The sequence below is a fragment of the Plasmodium cynomolgi genome, chromosome 4, assembly GCF_000321355.1.
Source record: "Plasmodium cynomolgi strain B DNA, chromosome 4, whole genome shotgun sequence".
Lineage (NCBI taxonomy): Eukaryota > Apicomplexa > Aconoidasida > Haemosporida > Plasmodiidae > Plasmodium > Plasmodium cynomolgi.
The window spans coordinates 747,103-759,410 of record NC_020408.1 but is presented as its reverse complement, the minus strand read 5'-3'; the positions used below and the strand labels follow the sequence as shown (position 1 = coordinate 759,410).

Here is a 12,308-nt window from a genome sequence, read left to right as displayed (position 1 = left end):
TGTAGCGATATAAATTGTTTTTTTCTGATTTTGTAATTAAAGTAGGCTTCATTTAAATTTATTTCCTAATGATCCTTATTATCTATATACATAGATTAATGTTTTTATGCATAATAAAAATAAAATAAAATAACACAAAATTTTTGGTTAAAATGTAGCGATAATGAGAAGTTTTTTTCTCATTTTGCAATTAACATAGACTTCATTTAAATTTATTTCCCAATTAATTATACGTATCTCTATCTACATAAATTAATATTTTTATGCATAATAAAAAATTAAATTAAATTAAAATAAATTACTGTATAATTAAAAAGAAATTATGTAAAAAAAAATACAGAAATAAACTATTTTAGGTTTTAAAAAAAGAGTCGTCTCAATTTGAATAAGGCTAATTTTTCCAATATATAGGACATAAAAAAAAAGCAGAAAAAAATGCTTTTTATGGTTGTATTGGTCTTCCCTAATAATTACATGCTATTTTTCTGTAGACCATAAACAGGCAATAGACACCTCAAATTTACTCGCAATGAGAATAAGCATATATATATACATATATATACATTAGCATGTTTAAATTCAGTGCACAAATTTTTTTTTATATAAAAAAAATCACAATTTTTCTATAAAAAAAAATAAAGGATATATTCTGCAGGGTTTGTTAATTATTCAAATTTAAAAGTTTCTGTTTTTCCCATTTTTTCTCAAATGTTGTATGGCACTCGTATCAAACATAATTTTTTTAATTTTATTCGAATGCATTAAAATATGCATGAAGAACAGAACAGCACCCCATATTATTTATTCTTGGTACGTTACTGACATTTTTCATTCCTTAAACACCATGTTCTTCCTATATTATTATTTTTCCTAAAAATGGGTTAAGAGGAGCATGAGAAAGAATGCTTAAATGCTCATTTTTAGGAAGGCACATTTTGATAACTGCATACGCGGAAATGCCGCAGCCCCGCGGTGTGGTACATACATATATATAGATATGTATATACGTCCCATCAATGTTCCCTTCTTCCGGCCTATTTTTTTTTTTCTTCAGTTCGCAATGTAGTTCGGCATTTCCGTGTGCCGTCTTTCGTTGGCTTCCCCACTTGCATTTTTTTCTCTGTGGAAATGAACTTTCCTCAATAAGCAAAAAAACCCTCCAAACAAAGGCATGGTTACCTATCATAAATAAGACTAATTCGCCTTAAACAATTCATGCTAACTTGCTGGTAAAATATTTGTGCACATTTTTTTTCTGCATGCATTTTTTTATTTTTTCTCAAAAAAGCGCGCATGCCGCATGACACGCAAATAATATATAACATAGTGCATAACTTAGATTACATATAAAAATAATGCCTTTGTCGAAACTTCCCCTTTTTGCAAAACTTGACTAGCAAAAAAATTTGTACTAAAAATAAAAATTATGCTATACTATATTATCTTACTGCGATCACTACATTTCTTCCCCCAAAAAATTAAAATGGACAAAAACACACAAAAATGGTATATATTTATTTATTTTTTTTTTTTTTAAGGAAACGTAAATTTTTTCATAAAAATAGCATATATAATTTTTTTACGCCCACTATTACTTATTTTCTTTGAGGGGGAAAAAAAAAATTGGATTTCCTTTTCTTTGCATTTATTTTTACCCAAACTTCCAAGCATAAGACCTTTAAGAAGTGAATAAAACACATATAAAAATATATGTTGTATACATTTTCGTTAAGGAATAATTGCTCGTTTTTCTCAAGTTTTTTTCGAAAACATGGATTGCAGTATATAATGTTGTATCACATATGTAAAAAAAAAAAAACTCTGCTGCGTAATTATCGCAATTATTTTGTGCAACCTTTTGAGCGATCAAACTAGGACATTTATATCTCCGTTTATCGATTCATTTTTGCAAAAAGTTTGCGTCTAAGAAGAATTTTTTGGGGGTGAAATACTTAGCCAATGCCACGAAAAGAAAGCTCTTTTAGAAACATATTATCTTCCTCTTATTTGTTCGTTATCAGTTAATGTTCGCAATGTGTTGCTCAAAAATTTTATATGTAACTAGCATAGGATTATTTACCCACAATTTGTACATCTAACATTTCGGTAGAAATCTTAAAAGGAGTAAATATTACCCCAATTTAGCAGCATTTTAGGACAAAAAAAAAAAAACTTATGCACTAAAACAATCGTGAAAATAAAAAATAGGGTGATAATTTCAAATCGAAAGATTGCAAAATAAGACCATCAAAAATTTCCCCATTATTTTGAACCCCACCACACCGGTTGTCACTACCTTGGGGGAATGTCGCATGATGGGTTTATTTAAAATTGTTGCAAGTAGGTTACTTCCATTAATAGGGTTAAGAAATATTTCTTCCTATGTGTTGGAGTGTGCTCCCCTTGGCTAATGCCCCCCTAAGCCTACCATGGCATCTTCATATGAACACATAAGGTATGCACACATATACACATTTCATATTAGTTAGAAAAATAAAAGACGTTTAAGTTGAAGAACGAACCGTCTTCAAAAATGCTTCCCCTTTAAAATATACCTCTTAAGGGAAAACCTTACAAAAATAAAAGGATATTATCAATGCAGCTGCAACTTAACGCTAACGTTTCTCTATTATAGGAATGGACAGCTCGTAGATTATATGTAGCAACGGCAAACTAAATCATATAAAGTTCACGTTGTACAAACCGTGGGGGGACTAGCAAAAATGCTTCTCAGCCATTAGCTAGTGTACTTTTAACTTCGCATTTTTTGTTCGTTTGATAGAATGACACTACGTCGTGGGAGCACGATGTGGTTATACTCTGTAACGGTTGCCCATAGCCATTTATGACACAAATGGAGGGTAAAATATTGGCTAAACGGCTTTGTCCAAAAGAAGGGCAAACAGAAGAAGTTAAACGGAAGAAGTTAAACGGAAACAAGATTCAACGCAACTTCTTCCGACTCATTCGCAAACAAGTGCACACTTTTATAGTGTCCCAATTTTATATTCACTATTTATTCGTGCCAACCTTTTATTACCTTGCACAGTTTGGCGATAAAAAAAAAGGGCACTCAAAAAGGTATCTGTCCAAAGAATAAACTCTGTGGTTCAACTTTTCCCCTATAGACATCAGCGAACAGTGCAAACAAAGGAATACCAAAAAGTGCAGAAAGAATCATTAACTATTCCGAAGAATAGCATTTGACTGAGCGGAGTTGCAAAATTAACATTTTTTTTTTTTTTCAGCTCTGTTATTATTTCCTCCAAATTAATCTACAATCGCAACTACAATTTCGTGAGTATAAACTTATGCAAAAACATTATTCAACATGAAAGCTAACCCCGAAATGTGAGGACTGCACTTCGGAGTATTTTTCTCACTTGTGCAGCACCGAATGGTGAATTGTTTTTTTTACCCTTTTCGATGTACACGAGTGTTTTATACTTAAGAACACCGCGCCGGCGTAGAAAAGTTGAAACGCAAAATAGTTGTCGCTCGCAAGTGTACAAATGATTCGGTTCATTTGTCGCAGCTGATTACATTTTATGGCACTTTCTCATTTTCGCATTTTCGTTTTTTCATATTTTTCTCTTCTTTTTTTCCTTTTAAAAAAGAAAACCACCCTTTTTGCTTATTTACCCTTTCGAAGAACTGCAGAGGTTGAGCTATCCTTCATACAACGTGCCATAATTTGCAAAGGCTTCTTATCCCGTTCGCTGCTGCTATTATTTTGCTAATCGTAGCATAGTTTTATATATAAATGTACGTCCATGCCTTCGGGCATAAACCTAATGCCTAATTCGTTCATGCCAAATTAGCGCATATAAAAGGTACATGTATGTATGTATAAAATTTTTACATGCGCGTCTACTAGAATTGTTAGAATGCCGATCACCTACTTCACTTTCAAGTGTGCTTTTGATATTCGTGCAGGTAGGGTCAAAAGTCTACCAGCTTCGCATTTGAAAATTGATACAAGCTGCAACTGATCTTATGTAAAAGAATTTTGCCTATCATTAATTTAAGAAAAAGGCCCTTCCTTCTCCTCCTTTCCTTCGCTTTTTATCCACCTTGCTGCATTTTGGCACTGTATACATTAACGTAACATGGGATTCGTTTTATCATTGTTCATAAACAGGGAACAATTGCGTTGTATATTATTTGTACGATTATGCGTATGTATGCATAGTTATACATATAACATGCATTAATATATATGTGATTTTTTTTTTTTTTTTTTTGTCTTACATTAAGTTGACAATTCTGGCGTTCACTATTTTGATTAATTTTTTCTCCTTGCAACGAATTTCGAGGTTTTCAGATTGTCCGTGGTGGCATTATTTTTTATGAACGAGACAATTTTATTCTAACTAACGAGTCAAATTGAATAATTCCTGGAACTCAACGTCCCAAGGTTGTATAAAAGGCGAGAGCGCAGCTTTGTCTTCGTGGTATCTACATAATTGAGCTCAGCGCACTGCTCGCTATACATTAATTATGCAAATATTATCTATATATAATATTATGCAGCATCAATTTTTTTTTTTCGTATTTTTTTTTTACAATTTATCCATTTTAGCATGCTTAAAAAAAAAAAAAAAATTAACGGGGTATGCTAAATGACGTTCATGTAGTAATATGCTGCTTTTATAAAATAATATTATTTTATTTTATTTTATTTTATTTATTTATTTATTTTTTTTGCCTATTTTTGTTTTTTTCTATAGCATCAAATACAAAAAAAGTTTATAATAAAATTAACAAAATATTTTTCTGATTTGAAATACCTGCCTTGCTAAGCATAGTTCTTTTTTCTTTTTTTTTTTTAAATCTGTTGGTTGCTAAAAAAAAACGGGAAAAAAGCATTTTTTGCTCAAAGGACAACAAAAAAATTTTGTACGCAAAAAAAGTACGCCATTTGTTTGTTCATTTGTATGTTTGTATTTTGTATGTTTGCATGTTGGTACATCTGCCAATAGAGAGCATTATCTCCAGCCTGTGCCCCTAGAGCAACCATCATAAGCTACAACTCGCAGAAACGTATATGCATATATGTATACATATTTCTGCATGTCTGCACATCTCAGTACTACGCATAATCCGTTCATCTGCTTGCAAGCATAACCGCTTATACGCGCAACACGCGTTGTTTGCATTTTCCCCCCCCCCCATACAATTGCAGCGCCATTTCAACTCCGACGAGTGATTGTCTCCATTTGTTTGAGTGGTGCACAATTTGGAAAGTTCTAAAGCGATTTAATTTCTTGCTTTTATTTTTTCAATTGCTTTTATTTTTTCAATTGCTTTTATTATTTCATTTGCTTTTTTTTTTTATAATTTTTATTCCCTCTTTTGCATTTCCCCCAATTTGCAAAAATGCTCAAGAAATACATTGTTGTCATATCAGCTAACCTACTGCTAAAAAATGCATTTAATTCGAGCCCATTTGGTGCGCATGCCATGGTCACACAGACAGACCGGGAACCATCAAATGCAGAGGAAGAAATTATTTCGGTTAACTACGAACCTGTAGAAGAAGATCCAAACGAAGCATATGACTACATAGAAATACAAGAATACAGTGACGGTGGAAATGTAGCAAATGAGAGATATGAGAATGAACAAGATATAGAACTTCAAAGCTTAAATAAAATTATCGAAAGCCAGGAAGAAAGCGAAACACAAAAGGAAGAGGAAGAAGAAAACGAAGTGGAAGTGATCGACGATGACGACTCTGATAAAGAAGAGCAAAAAGATTCTGATGGCGAAGACAGTGGTGAAGAAGCAGGTGGAGAATATGTAATACAACAAGTGCACGTAAGTAGAATAGCTATACATGAAAATATAAACAGCATTGAAGAATTGGAAGATTTACTTGACAGCTACAAATCTCTGTATTCAATTTTCTTCGTAGAATTTGAGACAACACAAACGTATTTAAATAAAATTATGAACTGTTCTACAGATGAAGAAAAAAATGAACTCTTAGAGGACCACATTGGTATTTTACAAGAAATGCATGAAAATAACAAAAAAAATTATAATTATAGATTACCCTTCGAGCTACGAGATTCCATGGCACTTCGAATAAGTGATCGCCTTAGAGATTTCTGCTTTAACGAACCCCTAACAGATTCGTACGTGGCAACATTAAAGTCTATCTTTGCACTAGAATTAGAAGTTTTCAAAGGTCTCTTTTATTACTTAAAACACAAAACCACCTATAATGAAAAAAAGGAAGTTATAAACGACTTAGAATTAATAAAATATTATCACGAAGAATTTCTTACCGACAATGACTTGTACCTAACAGAAGAACAGCTAGACAATGCAGCAATGAGAGTATCCAATTTTGTCAATGACATATATTTTATGTGCTTCTCAAATAATGAAGATATGAAAATATTCCGTCAAATACGGAAAGCAAACACCACATACATCAGTCTTTGAAAATCACGCTTTGAAACTTCTTTTTCCAAGAAGTTACCTAACTTTTTTCGTAATAAAGATAAGCAAGACCCCCTTAGAAGCGCGCGTTATGCGAAGGTACATACCTCGTACGTATTGACATCTGTGTGCATACACATTTGTGCAATACTCTCCCAATTCTTTGACTGCTTCTCTTCGCTTATGCTTAGAGACTTTCCTCACTAGCCTGGTGTTATCAATTATCGAAGGTGATGAAAAATCCTAGCGAGGGAAGTTTCATAAAATGTTAGCATTATCTCGCAGTACATCCATCATCAGCGCCTTCCTATTCTTATGTTTGTTTTTCTCCCCAATTAAAAAAAAAGGGAGAAATGCCCCTAATCCGCAAAATTAAGGGGTAGCAAATCCGCAAATTGCAAAAATAAGATAATAATATTCCCCCTTTTGTTTTACATTCACAAATGCATGGATGTAAGATGAAATGAAAGAGGACAAAACGGAATAGCATAAAATGAAGGGATATTTTGATAAGCGACGCTGTTGAAACGTTCCACCTTTTTAACTTTCCCAAATTTTGAAGTTGTTTACATCCACCTTTTAACCCACGAAGGAGGAGAAGAAAAAGGAAAAGAAAATTGTAAAAATGCTCACTTATTCCATCTGTGTTTTATGTTAAAAAAATATGTTCTTTTTTTTTTTTTTGTTTTCATTTCACCCCCTTCTTGATTAAATACATTTATTTGTTTATTTTACAAAGATCTTACAACAACCATTAAATTATATGTAAAACAAACTACTCAGCCTTTTTCAATTTGTATTTATTTAATGTTTGCTTTAAAACTTACCACCCATCCGTCCAGCTATGAATCGCATATACTAAGAATTACTGTCAGATGAATGATAACAAAATGGATGTTTTAAAAAAAAAATAAATGCTCAAATTTTACAGTTCAAAGTTGATAATGTAGACGAAACAAGTCATGTCACTGAGCCCAATAGATCCCTTGCAAACCAAGGGGGAGGAGGACGTTTGTGCCATCTAAACATCAACGACATGTTTTTAAATCAACACCGTTGGAAGTGACCCTTTCCTATGTGGCAATGTACATGTCCCATTATGTCCGTTTTGCCTCAAAGGGGCATTTGCTATTGCATGTGCGTAGGGGTTACATGTACCCGTTTAGATATCCACTTGAACGAACAACAGGTGTGGAGATTCCCCACCCTTTTTTGCCACCGATTTAACGGGGATCATATTTCTCAAGCCCTATGTTGGTTAACCTATGTGCAGTTCTTCCCTAGGGAGAAAACCATTATGCTTGGCTCTGCACCCTGTGGAAGTGAATGTTGTATGTACATTATCTTATCATCTGTGCACATCGCTCCTAAACATAAAATATTGTAATTTTTTTTATCGTGCGAAAAATGAAAATATGTGTAATTGTTCTTATCTTGTTTTTCCTGTTTTTTTTTTTAAAATAAATTGTGGAATTTGTTGCCTTCCCCTTTTTAATGCTACCCAAGAGGCCACGAATAATGTTGTTCCCTTTCCCAGACGGCCTTCATCATTTTGATTTTCTCGCAAATTTAGAGGGTTCATGAAATTAGTTTACCCTTCTTTAAAAAAAAAGTACAAACCTTATATACAACTTCAAATATTTATTTTTTAAATTAAATTTCCAAATCGAACCTAGTACGCACTCTTCCTTTTAAAAGAGCGTCTAACCAATTAACCATTTTGAGCAAAAAAAAAAAAAAAAAAAATTAAAACACCAATATTAAAAGAAGGAAGTTTTCATAGCAACACAGTTTTTGCAATCAATTTGTTGATTATTCATCTTTGTACCAAAATATGAAGCGTGCATTTAACCGTACACAAACTTTATATCTCCATTTTATGCCCAAGCTTCACAAAAGGATTTATAATAAGATGGAACATTGCAAACACTTGTTTGTACCCCATGCGTCTTTGCAAATTTCCCCCTTCAGCAAGCTAATACATTAACGTTGGTTGGTTAACACGTCAAAGGGAAGAAAAAAAAAAAAAAGTATAAAGATGTAGAACCCCTTTTGATTTTTGCATAACGCATATTTCCCCCTTGGCTATTATCTCTTTAAGTGCAATAAGAATTATTACACAGAAGAATGTGTACAAGTAAAAAAAAAACTAACTCCTAATTTCTCGGCGAAAATGTAATGAAAAGATGCCTTCACACTACAAGTTCCCATTTCATAAACGGAATGAAAAAAAAAAAAAAGAGAGCAATTTTTCCCTCACTGAACTGAACGATTTAAAAACTGGTACCCTATTACAATTTTTTCCCTATGTTAATCTCTCCCCCATACGAAGTACCGCAATTCCTAAAGGTTTCCATGAACACTGGCGTGATCCCCCACTTTGTGCATTATTCGCTTTACACCTGTATGGTACACGGCAAAGCTGTACATACCAGGGAAACGCAATTTCGGAAAAAACCTTTTCAAGCAATTCTGTATGTACATTTAAAGCAAATTCGTGCATGTACATAAATGTACACGTTTAACAATCCTTTGCGTTAAAATTGGCTAAGCCGGAAAACGAAACGTAAAAATTGTGCCAGCTGTAACCATAACTTAAACCTGCGTTGTGACCTTTTTTATCGCTAACATGAATCCCATTTGGCGTTAAAAAAGTGTATAGTACGAGAAAAAAAATGTAAAAAATGGGCTATACCGTAATATAAGCTATCCCATATACCTGCTGCTTCATATACGGGGCGAGTATATAAGGCCTATGGGATTTATATACATCACTCCTATGCGTTGAATGGTGATTGGAGAGTTTTATAATGCCACTGACGAAATGTTACCAATGTGAGGTAGAGGGGGGGGGAAGGGTAAACTATGAGGCTTCACCTTCACCCTTTCATAGGTTAGCGAATTTCTTCCTTTTAATAAAGTAAAAACTCACGATGGGGAGTGGTTATTTATTTGCGGGTATAGAAAAAATAAGGTAATTGCAGCCAACACTAACCCTCCTTTTTGGCAGCTTATTAACCCATTAATAAATAATAATTATTCGGCTCATTATTTTTCATGCTAACGTTGAATATACATGTAGTATAATTAAATACTTGGAGAAATGTGCAGATGGGGGTTGGTTACCCATCCCCATTATTAATTTCATCACATTTGCTACAATTTTGTAAGCAATCCCCAACTCACTATATATTATTTGCTATTTTATATGGTACTTACAAATGTTTGATGCGCCTTTTTTTTTTCTTTTTTTTTAGTCCTCTCCTATTGCAAAGAAGAAAGGCCTTTATTTTTTTATGCTATATATGAGAAAAAATAAAAATTGTGTTGGTGACTAACCGAAAGGTACAAGCACCCCTTGTACACCTTAAAAGGTTATTGCGCAAAAGGAAGTTATAATTAAATTTTTCCTGTAGAGGGTCGGTCGGTAATTTTATATTAATAACGCATTGCCATCATTAATTCCTTATAATGAGGAAGAGAGAGAAAGGGTCAGTGCTCCGCTGTTTTTGCAAAGGGCACACGTACACTATTTTCGCGTACTACTACTACTACCCACCCCTCTCTTACCTATACGAACTTATAAATAATATATTATATATATAATTATAGCCCTTTCTGTTCAAATTAGTTATATGTAAATTAAGCACTCTAGAAAAAGCACTCACTCTAACTCCTACTCCTCAGTGCTGCCGTTTTTCAACAAAGTTGGCGCCTCGCTTCCTTCACTCTTTGGTTAGTTCACCCTTTTCATTTCATCGGTATAAACTTAAAAAACGCGAGCACTAAATTTTCACATGTGTAAATGTTAACTTGCTAAATCGTTAATCTATACATTTTTACATAAAACTGCCTAACCTTAAAGAAGAAAAATTAATTTTAAAAAAAAAAAAAAAGAAAGAAAGAAAGAAAGAAAGAAAGCCGCTTTTTTAACGGTGTACCCATAACTAACTGTGCCATGTTTATTTTTTCTAACTAGTTTACTCGCTACGCCACAAAAGTTTTTTTATTAATTTCATAATGAACACATCAGAGTGAGAAGGGGTTTATGAAAATTAAAAAGTTAGCGCAAAAGGACGCAATCTAAGCACTACTCCAGTATAATATATAAACTGTCGTTAATGCGCTAAAACTATACATGCAAATCAAAAAAAATTGAAGAAAGGTTATATAATGGGGGGGGGGGGGGGGTTATTAAAATGCACCAACTTCTGGCAAGTGCGCATGAAAAAAAAATTAAAAAAAAAAAGCCCCAAATTTTCGCTTTAAAATGAACACAAATGCAAAGTTTTTAACCCCTTGAAAATATATCATATATAAATCGGTTCACCAAAAAGGAGCTTTTTTTAATTAAAAAAAATAGATAATGGATGAACCCTGCCTTTATGGCTCCTTTTTTAAACGCAAAATTAATAAAAGGTGAAAACGTTTCTAGATAACTTTTTATAGATAAATAGATAACTTTTTTTTTTTTGATTAAAAAAAATTATTAACCAATACGCTTTTAATTAGCCAAAAATCTAACCACCCCCTAAAATTTTTTATAAAAACCTATTAAATTTATATAAAATTTCATAAAAAAATTAAAAAATTTAATCAAAAAAATATATTAATTTTTTTTTTTAAAATATTTTTCAAAAAATTTTATAAATTTTTTTTCAAAAAAAAATTAAACTTAATTTTTTATACCTCGTATAATGAAAATTATATTTATCTAACATTTTAACATTTAACAAAAACACCTAAACTTTTATAACGTTTTTCCTAAATAACAAAAAATCCTATTTTGTTTTTTTTTCAACTCTGTTGCTTTACGCCTTTTTGCGAATTTTATTTTTATAATCCATCACAAATTTCCCCCCCTTTACCGAAAATGAAAATCACTAAAGTATTATACCTCTTTGCTGCTTTGTTAGCAGTCAACTTCATTGCTCCAAGCTTCTACAATAATGTTGTAGCAGGAAAGAAAGTTTCCGGTGGATACAAAAAATTAACCGATGCTGAAAGAAAAAAGAGAAACCAAAAGATCATGATGATCTCCTCCATTGCTTCTGGTATTGCCGTACTCCTCGGTACTGCCTTAGGCTTAGGTCTCCACTACAAAAACAAAGGCGGAAACAGAAAGGGAACCCCAACCACCAGAAAAGAGCCATTACTTGGTGGCTTGAACCAAAAACCACCTGCCAAAAACTAAAAGGGGAATAAACCTTTAATCCAAAGAAAAACAGATTAATCAAAAAGGAACACATGCTCTTTGGTGGGCTTTTATAACTTAAAAGCCCATGGAGCAAAAACCTAAACAGAAGATGAAGCCACTTGAGAGAGTTGCGCACCTATATATATATATGTACAATTACGTACATGTTTATATATATGGTGTGAAATAATTACATCACTTCATGGATCCATATATTTTACACCTACCACTCGAGACGACATGCAAAAAATGGAGAACAGAATCCCTAGAATGGAAACAGAAAAGAGACGAGCCGCGCCCCCCTTGCTGATGGACTTATATTTTTCAAGAGAAAGCTTTAAGAGTGTTTAATAATTTTACGATAATAGAAAAATTAAAGAGCTACATATATATATTATATATGTAACTTTTTAGCTTGTTTTTCTTTTTTATCTGTTTTTCACCTTTTAGCAAAAAAAAAAAGAATAAAAGAATCATAAAAAGAGTAATTTTTACCTTTTATGAAATGAGATGTATAATTTATAAGTTCGTAGAGTTGCGTAGAATAATATATTAATTATATATGTGTATATATGTAGCTTACATATGTACCTATATATATCTTTTATTCTAACCATTTTATATACCCACTGATTATTTATTTCCATATAATAAATCCGTA

At 32.5% G+C, this 12,308-nt stretch overlaps 2 protein-coding genes across 2 annotated transcripts; both read left to right on the top strand.

Moving 5' to 3' along the window:
• Positions 1–5,379: 5,379 nt before the first annotated feature.
• Positions 5,380–6,377, top strand: PCYB_042770 (hypothetical protein; the record flags this gene model as incomplete). Its single annotated transcript, XM_004225426.1, has 1 exon — positions 5,380–6,377. A coding segment is annotated over one exon (998 nt), but the record flags the coding sequence as incomplete, so codon positions are not given.
• Positions 6,378–11,323: 4,946 nt separating this feature from the next.
• On the top strand, positions 11,324–11,644 carry PCYB_042760 (early transcribed membrane protein; the record flags this gene model as incomplete). Its single annotated transcript, XM_004225425.1, has 1 exon — positions 11,324–11,644. The coding sequence occupies one exon, from the start codon at positions 11,324–11,326 to the stop codon at positions 11,642–11,644; it is 321 nt and encodes a 106-aa protein (XP_004225473.1).
• Positions 11,645–12,308: the final 664 nt, after the last annotated feature.